Source organism: Leucoraja erinacea, chromosome 14 (assembly GCF_028641065.1).
Source record: "Leucoraja erinacea ecotype New England chromosome 14, Leri_hhj_1, whole genome shotgun sequence".
Taxonomy (NCBI): Eukaryota; Metazoa; Chordata; class Chondrichthyes; order Rajiformes; family Rajidae; genus Leucoraja; species Leucoraja erinaceus.
In genome coordinates, this window is record NC_073390.1 from 11,530,349 (window position 1) to 11,555,967 (window position 25,619).

The 25,619-nt window shown below is 40.0% G+C and overlaps 1 protein-coding gene across 1 annotated transcript in view; it reads right to left on the bottom strand.

The window, feature by feature from the left end:
* Nucleotides 1-25,619, bottom strand: part of LOC129703274 (histone-lysine N-methyltransferase MECOM-like) — a 703,041-nt gene that overhangs the window by 28,045 nt on the left and 649,377 nt on the right. Inside the window, exons 10-14 of the mRNA XM_055645612.1 lie at nucleotides 18,344-18,370; nucleotides 15,017-15,183; nucleotides 10,873-10,950; nucleotides 6,532-6,701; nucleotides 2,446-2,590 (exon numbers count right to left, since the gene is read on the bottom strand). Of these exons, the coding sequence (XP_055501587.1) occupies nucleotides 2,446-2,590; nucleotides 6,532-6,701; nucleotides 10,873-10,950; nucleotides 15,017-15,183; nucleotides 18,344-18,370 (587 nt within the window). The remainder of the gene's footprint in view (nucleotides 1-2,445; nucleotides 2,591-6,531; nucleotides 6,702-10,872; nucleotides 10,951-15,016; nucleotides 15,184-18,343; nucleotides 18,371-25,619) is intronic.

Below are 25,619 nucleotides of genomic sequence, written 5' to 3' on the forward strand. Positions count from 1 at the left end.
TGCAAAACAGGAGGCCAGGCCACATTTTTATTAAAATTACTGTTTGATTGCTGCAAGCTAATTGTGTGTTGAGTGACTAAGGACTGAAGTTATCCCCACAGGAGAGGACTAAATATTTTAGCTGGATGAACTTTGTAGCGTAGCCAAGGTGACCTACAGAGAATGCAGTGCAAATTTCATTCAAATATAGGTGTTATTTGCTCTCCAGAAGTTTGCATGTTACCACTGCCCAATTTTCCCTTCTTGCCCTCTGATCCTTGTGACTGCCAGAATACATTTTCGTCACTCAGCACAAAGACTGATTGTTTGGCTTTTGGGGTATTGCTTGCAGGTCCTGGCACAATCTTTGGCAGATGCGCAGGTTTCAGTTCAAACTCTGAACCATTCCAGACACACTGGGCCTGACCACGTTGGCAAATGCTGGCAGTTCTGCAGCGACTGCTAGCATTTACTATATGACTGGGACTTCAGCGATTTTTGGAAAGTCATGAGCTTGTGGATAGGTTCCATTTGGTGAATCTGTCAATATAAGCTGCTTGGCTCCTCATGGAGTCCAAAGTCAGAGCACAGACCAACCAAAGATTCCTAGCATTTATACTGGAGAATCATCTCACCGACCCTGCACCAGCGATTTCAATGGAGATAGAAGGAAATGTAAATTAATCTTTTTCTCATTACATGTGTTTGAAGCATTCTTATTCTTTTCAAAAGTCTTTTTATTTTGCTATTCTATAAAAAAGTTTACTTTTTAACACACAATTATTTATTTAGCTTTCAGAAATATTTTGCACATTGAGGCACATTCAGAAGCAGTACAAAACATTGACAAAAGAAAGAAGGATCTCGACTTGAAAAGTCACTCATTTTCCTCCAGAGAAGCTGCCTGTCCCGCTGAGTTACTCCAGCATTTTGTGACTATCAAACCTTTACAGGATTGACTTGTGTCAATGCTCGGTAAGACCGTTGTCAGTAAAAAGATATTCTCAGCAGTTTTACAGGTGAGTTTGTTCTAACTCACTGACAAGGGCTCCTTACTGTAGGAGTGGATACAAAGTACTGGAGTAACTCAGCACGTCAGGCAGCATTCTTCAGAGTCTGCTGTGCTGCAGCAAGTAAGAATTTCAAAGTTCTATCTGGGAGACATGACAGTAAAACACTCTTGACCCGCTGAGTTAGTCCAGAATTTTGATTCCGTTTCGTAAACCAGCATCTGCAGTACCTTGTTTTTACTGTAACAGGGAGTTTGATGCCAGCATGATCTTGCATATCGGATGAAGGATACTTTTGGCCAGCAATTTTGTTAAGTGTTGGGCAATGGGAAATCCAAAGTCAAACCTTACTGGGTAAAATTTTGGCCATTACAACTACTGCACCCTGAAATTCACAATGTATTTCTTTTCTGAAGATTATCACATTCATAGTTTCACCTCTTTCACCTACTTTATCATTAAATATACAAAACATTCCAAAATCTTCAATAAATAATTTAAATATATATCACATTATTTCAAGTCAAGTCAGGTCAAGTCGAGTTTCTTGTCATGTGCTTAAGTATAGTGAGATACAGATTGAATGAAAATCTTGCTTGCAGCAACATCACATGCAAAGACTCACTCGATTTGTGTTCACAAAAACATAAATTATACTACGCAGTGAAAAGGAAATATATTACGTAAATGTAAGATATTTGTGCAAGACACAATTAGAAAAATGGCCATGGTAGTGCGAGAGGTGGTCCATAGTGTGCCATTGCTGAGCTAATACAAAAAATTCCCAAAACATCTGGCACCTTGCAGTAGTGCGATACGATACAATACAACTTTATTTATCCCAGTAGGGAAATTGGTCTGCCGACAGTCATCAAACACAACAAGATACATCAAACATGATATTAAAGTGATGAGTGGAAAGACAAGATTGGAGATGTGCAAATATTGGGGGGGGGGGGTGTCAGTCTACCCCACGGCAGTCCTTAGAATCATAACATTGTTACTATACAGAAGGAAGCCAGCTAGCCCATTGTAAGTATACCCTCATCTAATAGAGTAACCCCACCAGGTCCCAATTCCTAGTTCTCAAGCTATTCAATTCCCTTCTGAAGGTATGGATTGTGCACTCCTATGTACAATGAATTCTAAATTCAGTTCTTGGAGTGAAACAGGTTTTCCTTACATCCGCCTTCTATCTATCTGCATATTGAACATTGGAAAAGCTTTGCCTTTCCATCTAAATATTGTGACATTTTTTTCAAACTCTATCAAATGTCCTCGCAGCCTTCCTTGTGCTAAGTATAACAATTAATTCATCTTATCACGTCAGCATTTTGATTGACTGGAAGTGATGGCAAAAATTATACAACAAAATCAATAAAGCCTTTCAGTGGCATTATAAAGAAACGTTTGTTTCCTGAAAAAAAAAACAGAACATGCAAGACACAGCACTCACCTCTCCTCTAAGTGCCCTGGGGAACATTCAGTGTGGTTACTGTTTCCGATGAAATTGCGTATTTCTGTAAAGTAGGAATCCTCCTTGTCATCCAGAATGGCGCTGCTACTGTCTATTTCTGAATGAGGTGAAGATGTTGCAGTCCCTGCAACAAAAAAATTGGTAACAGTGAGAATTATAACTTCTGGGTGGTGCCTTATCAAAGGGGGTAGACAAGTTGTGGGGTGTGAGAAACTTAGTCAACATTCTTTCCATTACTTCATGGGGCACAGTCAGATTTTATGCCCATCCTTAATTGAGGTTAGGAGTTACAACAGTTTGATTCCTTGGCAATCGTTCTTTTTTATTTATGGGACACAGGCATTGTTTTCAAAACTATCATTACGGGCAGCATGGTGGTGCTGAGGTAGAGTTGCTGCCTTATAGTGCCAGAGACCCAGGTTTGATCCTAACTATGGGTACTGTCTGTACAGAGTTTTAATGTTCTCCCCATGACTGTGTGGGTTTTCCCCATGTGCCCCAGTTTCCTCCCATATGCCAAAGATGTATAGATTTGTAGGTTAATTGGCTTAGGTTAAAAAAAAGATTGTGAATTGCCCCTAGTGTGTAGGGTCGTGCAAGTGTGCAGGGATCACTTGTCAGCGTGACTCGGTGGGCTGAAGGGCCTGTTTTCATGCTGTAACTCTAAACTAAACCTACTCCCTGTCTCTAGTTGTCAGTGAGAAGTGGTGGAGAGCCACTTTCTTGAACCAGTTCGCTTATTCGAGGTGAGTGTGAGCCCTTGATGCTGTTGAGTAGATCATTCTATAATTTGTATCTGGCAACAATGAAGGGCCAGCAATAGATTTCCAAATCAGGATGGCGCATTATCGGATGTGATGTTCCTACATGCCTGGCACCCTTGCCTTCATTGGGAGTCATGGATTTGGGAGGTGCTGTTGAAGTAGTGCGGGTGAGTAGGTGCAGTGTGTTTTGTAAGTAGCACACACAGCAATAGAGTGTACCAGTGACACAAGATATCTGTGTCCATCGTGATTGAGGAGCTTAGAGATAATGGAGAGATTTAACTCTCTGATGATATTATCATGAAAATACTTGAACAAGCAAAGTTACTACATTTCTGTCAAAAAGTAAAGGCTGGTAGATTTACCATCCCACTGAAATGTTCAAATCAAATAGTTTGATCACATGAAAATCTTAAAGCTAATTTTGATAAGTTGGACCTATTATTTAAAACACTACTTAAGCAAGGTGATAAAGCCAAAATAAGGACATCGTCACAGGATAAATGTTCTACGTCAGCACCTCAAAGACTGAATATATTCAAGTTGCGATGGATAGATTTTTGGATATTAAGTTGATAAGACTCCAAGGACGTACAGGTTTGTAGGTTAATTGGCCTGCGATAATTGTAAATTGTCCCTAGAGTGTGTAGGACAGTGTTAATGTGCAGGGATTGCTGGTCGGCGTGGACTCGGTGGGCCGAAGGGCCTGTTTCCACACTGTATCTCCAAACTAAACCAAACTAAAAATTGTGAAATTGAGAGATCCTGCTGTTGATATTCTGGCTCTGTTGTCTTGTAACAGTATTAAAACCTGACGTGAGCTTCATGGATAATGGTAAAATCATACCCTCACATCATACCATCACTAGGAAATTCTGGGGGAGAGGAGATTTATTGCAAGAAAGGTCATAAGTTGCCACCATTTGATGGCATTTCTCTGTAATGTTAATAAAACAAGACATGTGTGTAAATTATGATATCATGTGTGAAACTTCCAATGGACAAATAAAACCTGCGTCAGAGTGAATTGCGATAGGAAACTCATGATCCAATTCTTCAGAGGGCATGATGTCAACAAGAACCATAACAAACAGGCGTAAAACATTTTTACATGCGGTTTACACATAAAAACCAGGCACATGTGCAGGTGATGTTCAAATGAGTGTCCTGAAATGTGAAAGTAGGAGCTGGTACATATATTCTTAAACATAATCACCCCAAATTAGTTTCTTCATTATGTTTGGGAAGAAGATTAAACTAATGAACAGGAAATGGAGTAACACCTCCGTGTTATTTTACACGTAAAGTGCTTACATGCCAATGGTCTGTTCTCTTAAGACAGTGTACCTATGGGATGATTACTAATTAACAAATTAAAACTGTGACTCAAAACCTCTGTTAAAAGGGGAATCTGGTTTTCTGTTTACAAGCGTACGGTGGTTCAATCAACAATGCCATTAAACTCCAACAAATTAACGTGATGCCTACAAATTAAGCTAGAGAATGCACTGGAACAAAAAAAAACATTGTGATAGCTTCTAGCCTCTAATTACATTTTTGGATGAAACCGTTCTTGTCTGCTCCAAGAATCGAATATTTCACAAATTTTTGATATGGGAAAAAAAAACTCATCTAGGATTTCTTCATTATTAGCAGCAGGCTTGCCAGAGTCCAATTTACTGCTCTTTTCCCTGGTAGCTGGGCTTCCATCCTAAGGATTGCTTCACTGTCAAGCATTTCCCTTGTTTATCATACTTTGAGCATGGTGCTGCAGCGGTGGGGTTTTCTGCCTTACAGCGCCAGAGACGGCGGTTCGATCCTGGCTATGGGTGCACGGAGTTTGTATGTTCTCCCCGTGACCTGAGTGGGTTTTCGCCAGGTGCTCCTGTTTCCTCCCACTCCAAAGACGTGCAGCTCTGTAGGTTAATTGGCTTAGAAAAATTGTAAATTGCCCCTAGTGTGTGTAGGATAGTGTTGGTGTGTGGGGTTTGCTGGTCGGCACGGGCTCGGAGGGCTTGTTTCCACGCAGTATCTCTAAACTAAATCTAAAAAAAGAGCCAGAGAGGATGAACATTTAAAAAACACCAACTTGTTCAACAACTTTGTTGACTTGACCAAGTTGCCTGGGACCCAGATTCCTCCTCTAGTGAAATGCCCTGCTTTCAGGGGGGACTGTGGTTGGTGAAGATGCAATGCCAAAGTGGCACTGCTGTGGTCTTCCCTATTATTGGAGATCAACTAGCTTTGCTTACAAAGACAAGGAACATTTATTTTGCTGTTGCTTGAAGCAAGTTGGTTTTTGATCTGCAATTTATTGGCACGTGGTGGTGTGGTCACAATTGTTATGTCAGCTTTAGATATTTTCCAGATAAACGGCAAGACAACTTGACAGTCAGATGGAGCTATGTTATTCTGCCGAGTCCACTATACAGGGATTTTGAAGTATTGAGGGGAGAGGATCTGGAGTTTAAATGAGGAGCAGAACAATTTTCAAAATGAATGCCTTCTTGTTTCATTCCACTGCATTACAATGACTACCACCATAAGCATTTCTCACTCCCATTTGATGAGTGAGGCTCTTGTGCAGAGAGGAAGAACCTCAATATATTCAATTCCTGAATGAATTTTAGCTGAGAGTCCTTTATCTGCCGGGCAATGCACCTTCAGAAACTATTGGGAAATGTAGATGAAGAAACACGCTCCATGGGAATAGTCATCAGTTCCTACATTCTTATTAATTCTCATTCCCTCCTGTAAAATCATCCTGGAGTTTCCATTCCAAACCTGCTGTAAGGCAGCAACTCTATCGCTGCGCCAGTGTGCCGCTCATTTTGTTTATTTTTTTAATATTGATTTTAAAGTATTAAATCCATAAATTCAAAAGACACCAATATAAATGTTAATGTTACATTTTAATAATAGCTCAGATTTTACATCACACAACAGGAGCGGCACAGTGCTGCAGCAGTAGAGTTGCTGCCTTACAGCAATGGAGAACCGGGATCGATCCCGACTACAGTGCCGTCTGTGTGGAGTTTGTACGCTCTTCCTGTGACCGCATGGGTTTTCTCCGGTTTGCTCCAACACTCCAAAGACGTGCAGGTTTGTAGGCTAATTGGCTTCGATAAAGCTTTCAAATTGTACCTAGCATGGAGGATAGTGTTAGTGTATGGGGATCGCTAGTCGGTGTGGACTCGATGGGCCAAAGGGCCCGTTTCCACACTATCTCCAAACTATATTAAACTACAATACGCAATGTAAACAAAACGTTTAAAATACAACAGATGTATGGGCTGCACACCTGACATGTTTCCGTTCTCGTGTTTCTTCAGATGTCTGTCCAGGTTGGTTTGTTGACCAAAGCACCTGTCGCAGAGGTGGCACTTGAATGGTTTTTCCTTGTTGTGAATGTTGCGCACATGCCGCTGCAAATTGGAGGAGATACTGAAGGAGCGGTCGCAGTATTTACACCTTTTGGGGGAAAAATGGAAACGTCAAAGATCAACAACCGTTTGTGCTTTTAAAAGCCTTTGAACATTTTCTATTTTGCCTCCTAAAAACTTTGCAAACTATCTTTATTAGTGACCCATCTGTATACCTTTTGAGAAGTTGTTCTATTTAATATCTGGAATCAAATCTCTCAATTGAGAATTGTGCTAAAATTATGTCAAAGGGAATACATTTTAATGCTTGGTAAAACTTGTCTCCTTGGTTCCCTACATTTATCAAATGAATCACCAACTCAACAATTGTAACTTTAGTCTTAGCTTAAATACATCCTTAACATTTTCATGATTTACAGCTCTGACAAGTTCAATACTAATTGTGGCAAAGATGTTCATTTTTACCACCATTCCTTACACTTCTGGAGCAGTTTCCAACTAATACATAGCGTTGTGGGTGATGATGGTCAGCAACAGACACAGTGTAGCTGCAATGCCAAGCAAAAGAGGTTTTGTAAACAGGAGGACTTGACAGATGTTTTGGGGCATGTCAATCTCAAACAAAATTAGGATAGAAAGGTTTCAGTGAGTCATCCACTCACACATAGACCAGTTGGCCCAAGAGGCCTGTATATTGTACTGTGTCTCATGTGCCTCTCTGTGACTGAAGCCACCATTCCAGGGACCAGGAGAGCAATGATGCACTTGGCTGCAGCCTCTTCTGATAGGTAACTTGCTGCATTTTCTGCAGTGTGGAAGTAACGCAGATCAGGACGCTTGGCCCATTGCTACTTTTTTCCTTCTCTTTTACACGTTTGATTACGTAGGCCCTCTATGGTTCAATGCCTTTGGCAACAAGACACTCCTATTAAGTTCTTAGCTTACTCTATCCCATGTGTTGTAGCTTCTAAAAAATGACAAATAAGGCCAAGATTTTTCATGCAAAATTATGTCCAGTGATTACATCTTTTCTTCTTCCACGATTAGCCTGTTCAATTGCCAGTCCCAAAGGAAGCTCTGTTATCTTCCAAGAAAGATTGCAATAAACAAAGCAAACGTTTAATACTGTGCCAGTGTGCACAGTTTAGTCTATCAAGCTGGTAGGAGAGGCATCGGTTTTCATACCCTGTAGTTATTTAAAATCCCTTGGGCCTTCATTGTATTTCTCCACACTGTTATAAGGGCATAAAATAATTATACTGCCTGCTGTTTATGGCAAATCACTGATAGTCTTCATCACCCTTATTTTTCATCTTGCTTCCCCTCAATGACTTCAGAAAACATACATCTGTCACTTAATGACACTTGGCAGTCTTTCAATGTGAAAATTATTTAATATAGTACTAATTGCTTCAGTCTCTTAAAGCATTAGACAACCTATAATCTGTGTCATGCTTGTAGTCATATATAAACCACGGATGTTGCAGTCTGCTTCTACACAGCCGCACATGCTTGGGAATAGCAGAGGCTTGAGGGCATGCCATGTGGAATGTCCCAAATTGCTTTGCAATCTTATCACTGAAAATCTTTGTGCTGATTGCACGGCCTACAATTTGGATTACACACTGTTTTAGAGTCTTTCTACTGTTACAAAAAAATCTCTGCGGTCATTATCCTTGGCTGGACTCCTCATAAGCAATCTTCACTATTACATTACATGCGTGGATATGGGTACTGCTAAGTCCTGTTTTACTTTCGAAGACTGGGAGTGGGTGTGGATGTTTGTTGCAGAAAAACGTATAGAAGTGTAAGGACTGTGGTGATTCAATATTTCAAATACTGAGATATAAGATGGCAGATCTTCTGTTACAAGCCACCACAGTTGATTTTATAAAATAAAGATTTCCACTGAAATCGGAGGAATTGGAAACCAGCCTGTTTCCATTTTGATCGCTGATGTACAAATGCCAGCTTCATGCCGGGGGTCCTGTGGAAAACATACCTCAATTTGTTTGTTGCATTTGCACTTGTGTTCCTGGTTAGTCTGCTCTGTGAAACTGTACAGTATTACAATTCTGCTGGGAAGATAAATGGATTAACAGATAACACCTGGCCCATGTGGTCTACTGGTCTGGTTTCGCTCAGCTGAAGGGATCAGAGAGCGATATCTAGGTACATATTTTTCCCTTGCCTTCCCATCTCTTCCAGGCTGTTAAATAGCAGTTCTGGGGTAGAAGATGGGATGGATTCAAAAAGGTCTCATCTTGGAGCATCAGATATCAGTCACATGTCCACATTGCAGAGACTGTTCTTTTTCCATCCATCATTTTCACATGGATTCAAAACACTGCACATAACAGAGATAACACCAATAGGTGTGCTATAACCTACCGGGCTTTGGTCTCAGAGCTAGGAAGTGAGTTTAGGTTAAATGCCTAACTTAACTTCAACTTAAACCTGATGGGCCGAATGTCCTTGTTTTGTGACACAAATATCATGGCTTCTTTTAATATAATCTAGGTAATTCTATGGAAAGCAGGAAAAATTACCAAAGACAAAATAGTAAACTAAATAAGGCGGCACGGTGACACAGCGGTAGAGTTGCTGCCTTAACAGCGCCAGAGACCCGAGTTCGCTCCTGACTATGGGTGCTGTCTGTATGGAGTTTGTACATTCTCCCCGTGAGTTGCGTGGGTTTTCTTCCGGAATTCCGGTTTCCTCCCACACTACACAGATGTACAGGATAATTGGCGAGGTATAATTGTAAATTATCCCTAGTGTGTGTAGAATAATGTTAGTGTGGGGATTGCTGGTCATGGTGGACCGAAGGGCCTCTTTCCGCCTGTATCTCTAAACTGAACTAAAACTAAACTAAATCTAATTTACTCTCAGGATAGCATCGGGAAAATTGGACACCGAACAATGGAGAGTGAAGATGACTTCCTTCGATCCCCCTTCGACGATGATGAAGACTATCTACAACTACCTTCGACAACCCTCGATTACCTACGACTAACATGCCGACCTACTACGACTAAACCTACGAGTAAAAAAAGTATCGATTTTTCCATGGTGACCTTTTTTTAACTCGCGGGCATTTTTCAACATGTTGAAAAATACGCCGCGACCTAGCTGAGGCCTCGAGTACACGGGGACTACCCTCGAGCATGAAGGAGTTACAAAGACCTCCTACGACCTCGTGTCGACCATGCTGCGAGTATGAGTCGAGTGCAAACTCGCCAGAACTCGCGGATTAGGTCGCCGCAGTGGGACAGCCCCTTAAGTGTTCCAATCATGGCGGTGACTGGTTGTTTGCTGAGGGTCTACAGATGTGCTTCAACAACCTTTATTGAGACTTTGGATTTGGATCGAACTGCTCTTGATCAATGTGTAGAGTTTCAAGGAGGTGAGAGCCATCCAGTCAAAAAGTACAAAATGTAATGCTCATGGCCACTCGATAACACTGAAGAAACCGTTCCACAACCCCAGTGGGACCCAATAAGAAGTAGATAGGTTGTAGCCTATTGACAGACCCTGTTCAGGTGTAGGTTCAAGGCAACCTTTGACACATTGAGGTTTTATAATTTGGCAAACAAAAATATGAATTATGCTTTAACATGGGATTTCTTATTAGCCTTTAAAACGTTTATTTATGATGCAGCCAAATTCAGAGGCTCTACTTTTTTTTAAATGTAACAAGTTATAGAATTTTTTTTTAAGCCTTTTATTTAGGCAAACCGTTGTCCTATTTCTGAGTGCACTTCTGAATGGATGTGGAGAGGATGTTTCCACTAGTGGAAGAGTCTAGGACCAGAGGATATAGCCTCCGAATAAAAGGTTGTACCTTTAGAAAGAAGATGAGGAGGAATTTCTTCAGTCAGAGGGTGGTGAATCAGTGGATTTCATCGCCACAGAGGCTGTGGAGGCCGTCAATGGATATTTTTAAAGGTGGAGATTGATGCATTCTTGATTAGTACGGATGTCAGGGATAATGGGGAGAAGGCAGGATAATGGGAGTGAGAGTGAAAGTGAAAGATAGATCAGCCATGATGGAATGGCGGATAGACTTGACAGGCCGAATGGCCTAATTCTGCTCCTATAACTTATGAACATGATGTGAGATATGATGTAAAAATCAGACGTATTTGAATGTATTTTTAAAGGGGGGCAATTTATTTTCAACTGATTGGGAAACATTTTATAAGAGTAGCATATTCACCATGGGATCTTTCAGGTAAATGTAATACATTTCTTCTAACCTGTAAGGTTGCTCTCCAGTGTGTGTCCGAAGATGTCGGGTCAGGTTTGCAGATCTTGGGAAAATCTTGCCACAGTATCTGTTAAGGGAAGAGAAACAAGATCAGACGGATTGCTACAAGGAATAGACGTGGAATTCATACCGCATTACTTTGCTTGGTGCTCAGGGAATAGGAAAATATTTTTTTAATGACATTATTTATAAATAATGATTCGAATGGTTAATTTCATCTTGAAAGGAAACCTCTTTTTCTAATTAAAGCAATCTGAACATTACACAGGAAACAGAAAAGAGCTTTTCCTGGCAACTATGTAGTTTGGCTGTCATCTTCTGAAATCAGGAACAAATTTATTTTTTTAGCAATGCCAAAGCTCCCTGCATATCAGGGATATACAACGCGCACCTATAATTGTTAATTTTTCTGCAGGACTGTGTCTTTATTTGGTAGGTTGCTTTGTTTTGAGCTCTTTAGCATTCTTGGCTCTCCTCCATTTTCATCATCCTTGGATAAGACTCTGAGCGTCTCCAGATCAGGGGTGGAACGGTGGTGTAGCGGTAGAGTTACTGCCTTACAGCACCAGAAACCTGGGTTCAATTCTGACTACAGGTGCTGTCTGCAAGGAGTTTGTATGTTTTCCCCGTGACCATGTGGGTTTCCCCCGGGATCTCCAGTTTCTTCCCGGCACGCACGAAGGACGTACAGGTTTGTCGGTTAATTGGCTTTAATAAAGATTGTAAATTATCCCTAGAGTGTAGGATAGTGCAGTGTACAGACATTGCTAGTCGGTGCGGACTCGGTGGGCCTCTAAACTAATGTGCTGTATCTCTAAACTAAACTAAACAACTAAATCTCTGACTGATGTTGTATGCATTTAATAATGGTTTGGGTGCTCCTGATTCTTTTCCTCCCTTTGGTGAGTCATTAGCCTCTGTTCAGCACCTCCTCTCATTGATAAAGTGGAGGTTGGTAACTTGCTACGTAGAAGACAGCAGGTTTCTTCACTATGACACAGCAGCCAGTGCTCCTAAGCCTCTGTGCCCTCCTCCGAAACCACATATGGAGAGTATTTGTGTTCTGAATTGATATAATCAACTATAGACACAACAAAAACCCAAATTGCTTTTGATTTCCATCCAAGTACACAATACGCAGATGATAAAATTAGCCATGAACAAATAAGCCAGACCAAATAGTTTCCCAACGTTTACTAGCTGCAGTATTAGACTGACTAGTGTACCGCCACTGAGTACAACACCAGCCAGATTGAAGTCTCTCCAGTTCGAGATTACTGGCTAGATTGGAGAGCCTCCATTGATTACTGGGTTTTCATGGTGTACAGAATTCATCATTCTGAATTATCTCCACTGTGTACAAAACTACCTAGAAAGCATGATCTCCAATGATTTAGTCCAACCCAGAATGAAGAGTAATACTCAGAGAGAATCTCCAGTTGTCTAGTACTACCAAGACCTGGGTATGCTACCCATCAGATTGAAGTACCTTCCCTGAGTGTTGAGTTAGTGAGATTGGAGAACTCCCATCAAGAATTGTATTTTCTGGTTTGGAATATATCCTTTGAGTACAGTCTTGGCCATATTGAAATGACTCCAATCCAGGCTGCACCATCTCCATTAAGTATGTATTAGTCAAATTAGGACTCCATTGTGTACAATACTGGCCATAATAAAGTATCTCCATGGAGTGCAAGAACAGTTAGGTTGGTCTACCTCCAATTACTGTTGGACAGTTGGAATATCTCAATTGAGGGGAGTATTGATCAGATTTGCATTAAATGGTGTATTTACTCCATTGAGTACTTTAGATAGATATGCCATTTATTGTCACTATACATGTACAGTGAAACTGAAAGCTGCTCGTACTCAGTGCATACATACAATTTAGCACAAAAAACAAGAAACAGAAAAAACAAAAAACAGAAGGGAGAGGGGGGGGGGGGGGGAAATAGGTGAACAATTCTGCGGCGCTACATACATATATACATATATACAGATGGAAGTCCGTGTTGGGCGGTGTAGTCAGTGCATGTGTGAATTTGAATTTATAGTAGTTATAATTCTCGGAAAGCAACTATTCCTGAGTCTGTTTGTCCTGGATTTGATGCACCTATAGCGCCTTCCAGAGGGCAGCAGGTCGAACAGTCCAAACGCAGGATGGGAGCTGTCTTTGATGATCTTCTTTGCCCTGCTAAGGCAGCGGGAGGTGTAGATGATCTTTACAAAGATTGGATAGTCTCCATAGGTGCAGCATTAACCAGATTGAAGTATCCCCAATGGTCCCTTCTAACCACTGAGAAATATACCAGTTAGATAGAAGACATTAAGCACAGTATTGGCCAGGCTGGAGTTTATTCAATGTGTACTGTCTGTTGGTACCACATTGAAGTATCTCTATTGATACAGTATGCTGAAATGAATAGACTCCAGTGATTCCAGTGGTCAATAGAATCCAATGACGCAAACATCTTATTAATATACATTTACCTCCAGAGGTTTACAGTACTAGTCTGACTATAAACCTCCTCAAGACTGAAGATTTTATAAAAATACAGGACATTGATCATTTGGATTGAAGCCAACTTGAAACAGGGCTCAGCAAAAAATGTGCTGGATGCTGATCTTCTGATTTTATAATTATGATTATCGTTACACTGTCAAGCTGCCCATCCAACATCAATATGAACAAGCTACAATTTTTTGTAGATCAACACTGAGAGGGAGAAATACTGCCACCATTAAATTGGAACCCACCCCTATTTCCATATCTCTGCATGGATACGTGTTTAAGTCTACATGGTAGTCCACAGTTTCAAGCCCTGCTTGCCTCTCAGGTGCACTATGAGGACCTTACCCAGTCCAAAAATATCGCTGCCATTTTTCTTCTCCAAAACATCTGTCTCTGGAATACTCACACTAACTTTCATTGACGGCCTTGGGATGGCACAGTGGCACAGCCGTAGAGTTGCTGCCTTACAGCGCCAGAGACCTGGCTTTGATCCTGACTATGGGTGCTGTGTGTATGGAGTTTTGTACGTTCTCCCCGTGACCATGTGGGTTTCCCCCGGGTGCTCCAGGTTGCTCCCACACTCCAAAGATGTGCAGATTTGAAGGCTAATTGGCTTTGATAAAGATTGCAAATTGTCCCTAGTGTGTAGGATAGTGTTAATGTACGGGGTAATTACAGCTCCACGTGGACTCAGTGGGCTGAAGGGCCTGTTTCCGCTCCGTATCTCTAAAGACTCCATAACCCGACTCATTCAGATTGCTTCTGCCTGTATTGATTCATTTGTCTTTGCTGACTTCCCTATCCCCCTGGTGCTCTGAATTCAAAGCCATTCTCCAATTATCTAGATGTTTCTAAGCCTTTGTCCTTCTCCATCTTTCCAATCTACTTGACCCCCTACATCTCTGCCCAACACTGGCTCTCTGCTCAAGCTCCACCCAGTCATGTGGAGATTGAGCAGAGAGAGCCAGTGTTGGGCAGAGGTGGACAATGTAAAAGATTGATGCACAATGAATCAATTCTATTTTGTCTCAAATCAAGTGATCAGTGAATTGTTGTGGAGCAGGAACGGACTGTTAAGTATATCAGGTTAGTGTATGGGGTGATTACTGGTCCACGTGGACACAGTGGGCCCAAGGGCCTGTTTCCACTCCGTATCTCTAAAGACCCCGTATCTCTAAAGACTTCTATCAGTTCGACTTTTTCCCCAAGTCACGATGGAACATGATGTATCTTGTAAACAGGAAGACAACAAATGAATCTACAGGGGTCCCAGCTTGATCTGAGAGTAGTAGCACTCTCCCCAAGAAGTCAGGCAGATTTTCTACATCTAAGTCTCTAACTGCCCTTCATAGTATCAATCAATGTAGCAGATAAATCTCAATCTCCAGTTCATTATGGAGGTCCTATAATTCCTATGTAATTTTGGTGAGGACAGACTGAGGTCTGACTCCGATTAGCTGAAAGCCATTCTGATTCTCAATTGAGTTGTATTTTCCCTAAGAGTGACAAAATATGGATGCCATTTTCTTTATTACATAATGGATATTAGCAGAAGAAAATGCATTGGAATTGTTAGTGTTGCTGCTGGCATAATTCTCTCGGAGCGGGGAAATGTAATTACCTGCAGGTATACCGTTCCTTGCCCTTTCGCAGCAGGCTCTCTGGAATGACAGACGGGGGAGCCCTAAAATCAAACATTGAGGGGACGGAGCGGAGGAGGTCGTTGGCTTCTGGCTTCAATGAACTGAAACCTTCCAGCTTCTCCGCCATGTTCTCAATCGCTGACATCTGACATGCAGGGGAAAGAAGTGGAGGGGAAAGAGAAAATAAATTACATTTTTCCTTCAAGAGTTACACCTTATTGGAAAACACATGTATTCATTCCAACATCTTAACTAATTAAGTTATGGGCTGCAACACAAATCATTGACACCTTTTTGAAATATTTAAACATAAAAAAGTAAATAAGTTTATTATGTAAATCACAACAGCGTTGTCCATTTTTGCAGTCCTGCAAAAGGGCAGCACGGTGGTAGAATTTCTGCCTTAGAGTGCCAGAGACCCAGGTTCGATCCTGACTTCCAGTGGCCTCTGGATGGAGTTTGTACGTTCTTCCATGACCTACGTGGGTTTTCTCCGGGTGCTCCGGTTTCCTCCCACTTTCCAAAGACGTACAGGTTTGTAGGTTAATTAGCTTTCGGCAAAATTGTACACTGTTCCTAAGGTGTGTGTAGGATAGTGTTATGAGCGGGGATCGCTGGTCGGCACGGACTCGATGGGCCGAAGGGCCTGTTTCCGCAATGTATCTCTAAACTAAACTGAAGTGGGGAAGCAGTCTTATTCAGTGGGAATTTATTGGTGATGTTTCTTTAGAATTTGACTCCTTTTTCTGTCAGGAGGTCGCTGGTGTAGTTATTCTTCCACCAATTAATTGTTTACATTCACAGTAAACACCTTTAGTCCATAACTTGCCGACTGACCCAGCCGCCCACTCTCTTCTTTCACACTATAAGTCTCGGCACTAGTTACAAATTGCATTGTACAAGGCACCTCTGCCAATTTGCGAAATGTCTTTCATCAAACATTTGAAAATCTCTAAGGAAAGTCTAGATGCATTTACTTGTCACACAGCAAATGTGAAAGCACTGGAAGGCACTGGGGTCTGCCTGGTCTCAAGCTTGATTCATAATCATTCATAGCTGCTAAAACATTCCTTGCACAATGCAACTGGACAGCACATTTGTCAATATGAAGGATACTGACATCGCAGATCAAAGGGCAGACATAGGTAATAATGATGCTGCTGTGTGTTACAAGGGAATTCTTCCCACTACTAGCCAGTGTTTTCTCAATCTATAAAGATACATACAAGATTGCATTTATATTTTTGAGCTGTATAATTTTATATTAAATATTGCATTCTAGTTTCTGTACAAAACCTAATTTAACATAGGTATTGTTGTATTAAAATTAAGGTAACTAATTAGAGATTAATGAATAGGTAAATCTTTTAGTTGTGACACCTTCTTATTGGAAAGTGGTGGAAAGGTCACTTACTAGTTAAGGGAAAGGATAATGAATACACAGGAAGTTATTTTATTAATAATTCATACGCAGAAGCAGTTTCGAGAAAATGGTTTTGAAATAAATCATTCCAAGAACAAGAACAGTTTTTTTTCTTAAATAAGATATGCCGTTATTATGCCTACCCATTTTAACAGGGTAATATCCATCGACTCAGAGGGGGATTTAACGTTAATACAATTGCTCGGGTTCAGGAGAAGGTTGATGGGAGGCAGATATTTAGGCAGCAGCTATTACATCATGTAAGAAAGTGAGATAAATTCAATGATCCTTGCGTGAAATGTCTGTGAAGTCTCTCAATTTACCCAATATGCTGCAGTCGTCACTATCCTAAAAATGCTTCAAATTTGGTGCAATATTTCCTTCATGGTTCATTCCATAAATTAAAAATCATCCAATTGCTGTTACAGTCAAAACCAATCAAAGTCATAGAACAAATAATGTAGTGACTGCAGTAAGGTGTAAATAGAATAAGACTGTTACACTTCCAAAAGATAAAGTACTTAGGGGCAAAATTGTATTTAATATTTACCATCTGTATATATCCATTTTCACTGGATATTAATATGCAATACTTATTGTTTGAAAACATTGTGATAATAGTTTCAAAGGCATGAATAACAAATATTAATCGCAAAATAAAGTGAGGATTCTTTAACGTTTAGGTATTGTAAGGGGAAGGGTTACTCTGCCCATTCAGAATGGCGAGGCTGGAAATACGTTATTTTTGTGTTGTATGTAAAATGAATACAAAGCAACAACACTGCTATTTAATCAACTGATCATGAGTAGAAAGAATGTTTTAGGCGTTAACAGAGGATAGAACAGGTTGAGGAGTTCTTGAAAAGGGAATAACCTATTCCCAGTACCTGTAAAACACAAGACTGACCCTACTGATGTACTTCCACAATCATTGCAGGAAAACCATGGGATTAATTTACCGACCAGATTGAATTTGAAAACTAAAACATTTCATCATTCGTCTGGATTAATGCAGGTGAAGAAAAAGCTAAGATCCATCATATTTGTAATATAAAGTGATTGCTTATATTAATCAATATGATGTGATCAAACTTTGATTCCTTAACAAATGCCATTAAAATATACATTAACATTAGGGAGAAATATTACTTTTTTTACAAAGCATTGATTTGATAAAAAGCAGTAGTACAACAAAAAAAAAAATTAAAAAACATATTCATTCAAAGGGAACAAATTCATAGCAGTTATAGCCCAATACAGATGTAAGACATATCAGTACATGGCAGCATTACTTAGCAGCTAAATAATTTGTGATTTACTTTCTCACAATCACTGATCTTATCTCCAGCCAGATGTCTGAATAAGGAAATAATGCCACTCCCTTCTAATCCCACAGAGGCTGTTAACCTTGCACTGATGCAATTCAACATTAAACTCTTTATTCCCAGCACAAATCAAGTATGCAGACGTCGCCATTATTGGACAAAAGCAAATATTTATAAACTTTTTTTGTGAAAGCATAGATATGATCAACAATGGACTGAGAAATTATCACAGACTCTGCTATTCACAGGCCCTAATCTATAGGTGACAGAAATAAATACAAGTGGTTTTGAGAGGCCCTGATATAGGTTTAGTTACCAGATGGAGTGATTTATAACTCGGTCTACTGTGTGAAATACTTAAAGACTGCTTGTGATTATGGTAATGTAGTCTGCTCCCAAAGTAAAATGGCAAACATTTCCATTTTTATTTAGTGGAGGGTAGGGAAGAGAAGGGAGAGCAGGAGATTTTAAATCATCCCGAGTTATGCACCAATTAATAAACTTTTCATTTTGATCCTTATGAATTATGGTTTGGAATTATAAGCAGAGGAACTTACCCAAATTCTCTGATCTGGCAAGCGGAACTACGGAGTAGGACCAAAATACAAAAATAAATTACAATCCACAAAACTGTGACTCTTTCAGCTGCCATAATTGTTTACAAATGACAAATGATATTGTTTGCATTATCCTCTGATGAGATTTTAATTTTCCGAAATCTTAAAGATCAGTTATTAGATTGGTCTCAAGTAATGACCGCACAATGTGCTTTAGATGTTAGATTGATGATACCGGGTATATTTCTTATCCCCAGCATAAAGCTAGATGCAGCATCAAATAGGTAATGTCCAGGATAGCAAGATTCTGAAACATCATCATTTCTGTCTATTTACTGTCATCTTGTTACAATTAATTACTTAACGGGGATTATTTTGGTTCCAGATATCATTCAAGAATCTGCATTACTCGTTTTAACTCATACCATTTAATCATTTACTGTTGCTTTAATAATTACTGAGTAAAACTGAGGTATAATTCACAAGAGAAAAAAAATTGCACAGTGGCCAGTTACCACAGCTACTGTTGCACAATTCCAGTGTCCTAGGTTTATGGCCAACTCTGGTGCTGGTTGTGTGGATTGTCCACATATGACCTTGTCAGTTTTCACCCACATCCCAAAGCCATGCAGGTCGGGAGGTTTTGGCCATTGTAAATTGCCCCTAATATGTAGGTGAGTGGTGGAATCTGGAGGAGAGTTGATAAGAATGTGGAGAGAATAAAATGGGATTAATGCGAGATTAATGTAACTGGTTGCATGATGGTCAGCGTGGTCTCGGTGGGCTTATTGTATGACTTTAGCAGTGAATGAAACTATGAACATGGGTCTTTTCCCAAATATCCACTAGTGGATTTGTAACAGGGAATGATGGAAATGCACATATGATCAAGCAACATCAGTGGAAAGGAAAATAGCTCTAGATTCAGGTCCAAGGTCCTTCGGCTGACAAAGTGTCTCGGACATGAAACATTAACTGAGCATCTTCTGTTTTACCTCGGATCTCCAGCATCTGCAATTTTATTTGATGCTCATTGAACCCGTGGATACCCTCCCCTGACCATACTTCAGGTCAGTTGATCAATACTCAACTTACTCCCTTTTATGGTATCCAATATCACTCAAGCTGCATAAATTAGGAACAGTGACTATACTAAACATAAACATTTTGATTTTGAAATTAAATCCAATTAATACAATTCTCCGATGAAAGGAATGGCCATTCTAATGACATAATTAAAATTAAATCAACAATTGCAAGTAAATGTTTCATTATTTTACTGTTCCCCTCTTTTTTATATGATCTGCTCAGCCAGATGACATTTAGTGAGCATTAGATATGCAGCAACACACCAGTCATTTTTAGTGAGTAGGGAACCAAACTAGGTTTCATAATTGTGGAGATGGATTCAAGATCTCAAATATATAATAGGTGCCAATTAGATATGCATTGTTTAGAATTTTTTTCGCCTCGAGTAATAAAGTAAGAAGATTTACTTTTTAAAAAGTCATTTTAAAATGTATTCAATCAAATATAAATTATTGAGTCCTGCAGCAAACATTGGAAATATGGACTCTCATGGCATTAACATTAATCGGTGATAAAAAAAAGGGTTTTACAACCAGTCTAGTAGGCTGTTCGATTAGTAGAGTAAATGACATTTTGGAAAGAGGTATAAGTGGTCATCAAAAATGCTGCAGAAAAATCAATTGACCCTCGCTTTCTTTATTTGTGTTTAAAGAAGAGGAGAGATTGTCAACAATTCTGCAGAAGACGAGACCTCACTAAATCACCGAGCACATCCGCCCCAATTTCACTGATGTTGCTTCAGCACCTTGCCATAGAGGCGAGTCGTGTGGTTTCCACCAGCCAAGAATATTGTGTGCAAGTGTCTTGCAGTCACTGCCTGATAAAGCTTGTGATTGTCATTCACCAACGGGATTTCCAGGAAGTGCATCTAACAATTGTAATTTGCCCAATTCCTATTAGTTGATGAGAATCTGAGAGATTTGATCCTTATAGACTAGTATTTGTACCAAATATAACTGTGCAACAGGCTAATTCTCAACAGTTAGTTGCAACAATTTAAAAATGGTCCACCAAGTAAATTAAGAACAATGTATGCTGCAGAAATGACCGGCTATCTGGACATTTAGTTAAAACGGACATTATTAGCCTCTATCAAAGAATGACATAGCATTTGTCCATTTGGCTTATGGCAGCTTAAATCCTGTATCATTATAAAAAGTACTCCATTGCTCTTATATTCATACAGTAATTATGGTTATCAATTTGATTTATAATCATTATATCCACATTAAATATCACAATCTTTGCCAATGGACTGTTAATCTTAAACAGTGAAACATGTTAGTAAGAAAATGAAAGAGCTGTCAAACCAGATGTTTAGGAACCTATGTAACAATATTACTTTGGATCTAAATTATTATACATAAATCAGAAAGAATTTCAAAACCCATTCTTTCAATTCACAAAACTGTCCAAAGAATTGCAAGACTGCAATCTGGTGGTTATTTTCCAATCAATAGAATGCACCACTTCATTTATTACCACTCCATTTATATATAGCAATGAAAGGAAATTAACATGAAATTCAACGTTAAAAATTCCACCACAGCTCTGGCATTATCTTTTGCCAGCTGGTGATTAATCTGCTTGGACAAAAGTGCAGTAGTAACATCATGAATATTTCAAATACAAGGGCTACAGTAACATTAACCATTTCATTCACAGGATCCTGGCTACCACTGCCCAGAATGGGTGGCAGGTTGATGGGTAGAAAGGTGAGTGGGGGGGGGGGACAGGTGGTTGAGTGGAGAGGACCATAATGTTGCATTACTCCTAGGGGAATGGTAACAATGACCAAGAAGACCACTTTGCTATAAAATTTGGCCAGTTGATAGGATTTCAAATTGTTAGTTGAACGTTCGATGCACATGACGAAAGATGTGACTGATCTTTGCACTGATCAACTGGAATAGGGTGTTATTTTTGATGTGCCAATAAAAGGGGATGCAGTGAATATTAAAGGATTAAGAGCATTATTTAGAGCATACAGTACACTCATCATGATATCAATGCCAGACAACAAGTCTGTTTCAAATCAACAGTGCTCCATGTACCATTTTACAATACATTCTACCATGGAAACTTGTGTTTTATGTCACAACTTTGGAAGGAGGATTGTAGTTGGTTATAACATCTGCTCATTCCAACTGCAGAGAGTGAAGGGGATACAAACATCCCCATGCTTTGTTCCTAAGTTTATCTAATGTCTTTGATGGGAGAAATTAGAATGCAACCTTACAGGATATAGCTTAACTTTAATACTAAATGTTCATTAAACTCCTGATGAATTAAACCATATGAAGGATCATAGGTGATTTCATTTTTGCAAGAAAGTGAAGGTGTACAGTGAAGAAGGTTAGCATCAGTTTCGATGATAAAGGATCCAAAGAGGACATTCTGAGACACAGATTTGGATAATTGGATATTGTGCAGAATGCTTGAACCACTCATGTCTATGACCAGGATTGGAAGCACTCATTAGGCATCCATAATGTTGTAACAAATGTGAACAGAAAAAGTAAATGAGAGGTGGGGGGTTCAATACTAACACTGAGGCAGCATGCAGGAAGCATTTCAGCAGTATTACAGTGCAACTGCATGGCATGAAACTATACAGCTTATTGGACATTACTTGGTCAAATATTTCCAAAATGTATGAATACAGAAACCTTTATTTCAGATTGGATTCACCACCAAAGGTATAATCCGTTCTTATTATTTGTTTCTCTCTCCATTTGGTGACTGTGAACTACTATTTCTCATCTGTTTCTTATTCCTATAGTCAGAACACACTGTGCTCTGATGTGAATGAATGCATTTGCCATGGTATATTTTGTTTCTAGTTAAGGTCTTTGAGTAAGTGATATCACAGCAGGCTACCCTTATGAAATGGTTCCCATCTGACAGAAAAAAACTAGTACCGTTATACTGTAGTCTTATACATGAGAGAGGGGAGTCATGAATCTGCACTCTGACATTTCCAACCCACAAAACACTTTTAAAAATAGATATTTAAACCACTAATTTTTACTGCCATCACCATATCTTTTCCTACTGTTGGAAGGAGAAAACATGAAAATGCCGTCCCTGATTGCCTGCAGACACTCATTATGTGGTTAGCTAACAAGTAATGAAGAATGGTCCAGCTAATGTTTCACTTGCAAAATGCCACCTCTGGTGCAAACAGACCAAAGTGTGCCTTAAGGGAATGAGGCTTGGCCTGACACCACTTGAGGTTGGAACATAGGCTCGTGGGACAAAAGGAGTCAATATTTGACCATTGCTTTGGACATTTTTCGGATAATCGGTGTTGCGAAGCGGCCAATGATGCCAAGACTGGAACCCACAGTTCTAAGTCGCCCTGGCAACTTGGTAGTTGTGGTGTGCAATCTTCCTGATCAGCAGCAGTTTGTGTGGTAAAGCATTTCTACAATGCTGCAGGCAGGTAGTGCTGGGTTTGTGACCCACCACTGATGAAGAAGGGTCTCATATATATATCCAGTGGCATCTACCTTCAATGTAAAAGGGCCCACAACTTCAAGTTTTCCATTTCTATTCGCCTATTCCTCTCCATAGATGCTGCCTCACCCGCTGAGTTTCTCCAACATTTTTGTCTACCCTATATATTACATTACGTTCAGTTTGGAAGTGGTGGCATTTTTAAATGTCTTGGGAAGTTTAACCACACTAAAAGTGCAACATACATGTAAATTACTCTTCTTCCTTGATAATGCAGTAAAAGACCACTTTGTTTGCAGTTTGGATGAAAAATGTAACGAAGGATTCATGGGTAAAGGACAGGTCCATGTCTGTTGGACCTTTCTACACAGTACTCTCGATGGAGCCACCTTGCTGCATAATGTCCTAAAATAAATTTGCCATAACAGCACTGGAGTGAAGAAGAACTGTTCAATCATGCTGTAGATGTGTTTCAATAAAACATTATACAAACCAGTATTTTGGTGAGAGAGTTTGGGCAGTACAGGACACGAACAGTTGTGTCGCTATCTCAGAGCTTCAGGTTCAATCCTGACCTCTGGAGTTGTTGGTGGTGGAGCTTACTTGTTTCCCCTGTGACTATGTTGGGTTTTCTACTCAATGCTCTAGCTTACTCCCAAATACCATGCATGTGCAGGTTGGGCTGTTCTCAGTGTATCGCTGAGTGGTACAATCGGAGCGGTCTTGAAGAATATGTGGAGAGAATAAAGTGAGATTGATGTGGGTGGGTGCTAGATATCGCTGTGGACTCCATGGGCCTGTTTCCATATCCTATGACTCTACAATAAAACTGTATGTGTAGAACAGGGTCTTTTTAACTAAGGATAGCAGAAGGCAGACACAAATGCTGAGGTAACACAGCAGGACGGGCAGCATCTCTGGATAGGAGGAATGGATGATGTTTCGGGTCGAGACCCTTCCCTGAAGAAGGGTCTTGACCCTAAAACGTCACTAATTTCTTCTATCCAGAGATGCTGCCTGTCCCACTGAGTTACTCCAGCATTTTGTGTCTATCTTCAGTGTAAACCAGCATCAGCAGTTCCTTCCTACACATAGCTGAAGACACCTTGGCAATAAAAAGCATGGTTGTCAGGTCACGAAGACCCAAGATTTGGTGCCCATTATGAAAAACTACAGAAAGAAAATGTACCCGAGGATGAGATGAGGACGAGTTGTAAATTCCACAACAGAAATGGAAAACTTAAAGTTGTGGGCCCTTTTACGTTGAAGTTAGATGCCACTGAATATATATGATTTTGAAAGATCATCCTATTTTGCAGGACACCTATTCCCTGATCTGAGGAAATAGATACCTAAATGAAATATAAAATCAGTTGAAATAATTGGTTGCATTCATTGTCAAGGCATCTAGATAACTATTCCAATGACACATTCTACAGCTCCAAGACATCTCTATCCAGGCCAGTTTTATTCAGTTGACATTACAGCTTTGTGAATTCAAAATACAAAAGCAGACATTTACAATTTTCCTCAGAGGAAAATGTTTTTTTTTACAATTCTATCAAAAGGGTATGGGTGCATAATGGACATGTCACTGGCTATGTAATATGAACCTACCAAACTATCATGGAAATCTACATGGATTACTAACCAATGTCCTTACCTGGTCTGGTCTACATATAACTTCGGATTGGGACTCAAATAAATGTCCTTTGAAATGACCCACCAAACCGTTTCACTACATGGACGGCGACTGTTCAAGAAGACTGTTTATCACCTTTGTGATGAAAATTCTGGAAATAAATCTGGCCTTTCCAGCTTTCATCCACGCATGTTTTTAACAAAAAGTGTCCGGTGGTTTCTCGGACTGATCAAGAACATCACTTTTACTCTGGGATGGTAAGCTGAAAGTATACCCGACATCACTAATTTTAAAAATACTGTGGAACATCATGAACTAGCATCTCCTTCCTCCCCAACCCAATACCATCTCAAGGTGCTCTAAAGTCACACATAGATTAAATTGAGAGACATGAGTGAATGTTGCTTATGGTCTAGTGGATGAATTGCAAACAAACTGTAGCATCAAGGTGGGAGGAGGATGTCAAACGACATAGTTTGGTTCATAAGCGGAGTATCAGGTTCTTGACTGATATTTGCTTCAAATAAAACAAAGCGAAGGGATAAAAACACAAAGTGCTGGAGGAACTCCAGGTTAACACAGGGCAATAGGAATCTGAGAGGTAACCTTTTCACACAAAGGGTGGTCAGTATATGGAACAAGCTGCCAGAGGAGGTAGTTAAGGCAGGAAGTATCTCAACCTTTAAGAAATAGTTAGACAGGTACATGGGTAGGACAGGTTTGGAGGGATATGGGCCAAATGCTGGCAGGTGGGACTAGAGTAGCTGGGACATGTTGGCCGGTGTGGGCAAGATGGGCCAAAGGGCCTGTTTCCGCACTGTATCGCTCTATGACTATAACTCAATGAGTCTGGCAGCATCTGTGGAAGGAATGGACAGACGACTTTTTGGGTTGGGGTTGATTGTAAGGATAACCTGCTTTGTATTGTAAACTGCCATTGTCAATGGTGCAATGTATTATACCTACATGAATGTATAATAACAGACTGTGCCATTGTATATAATATTTAAGTATGATAAATAATAGAGAACCACACTAATTAAAATAACATGCTGCTGGAAATATTATGCCTGCATTTAATAGACA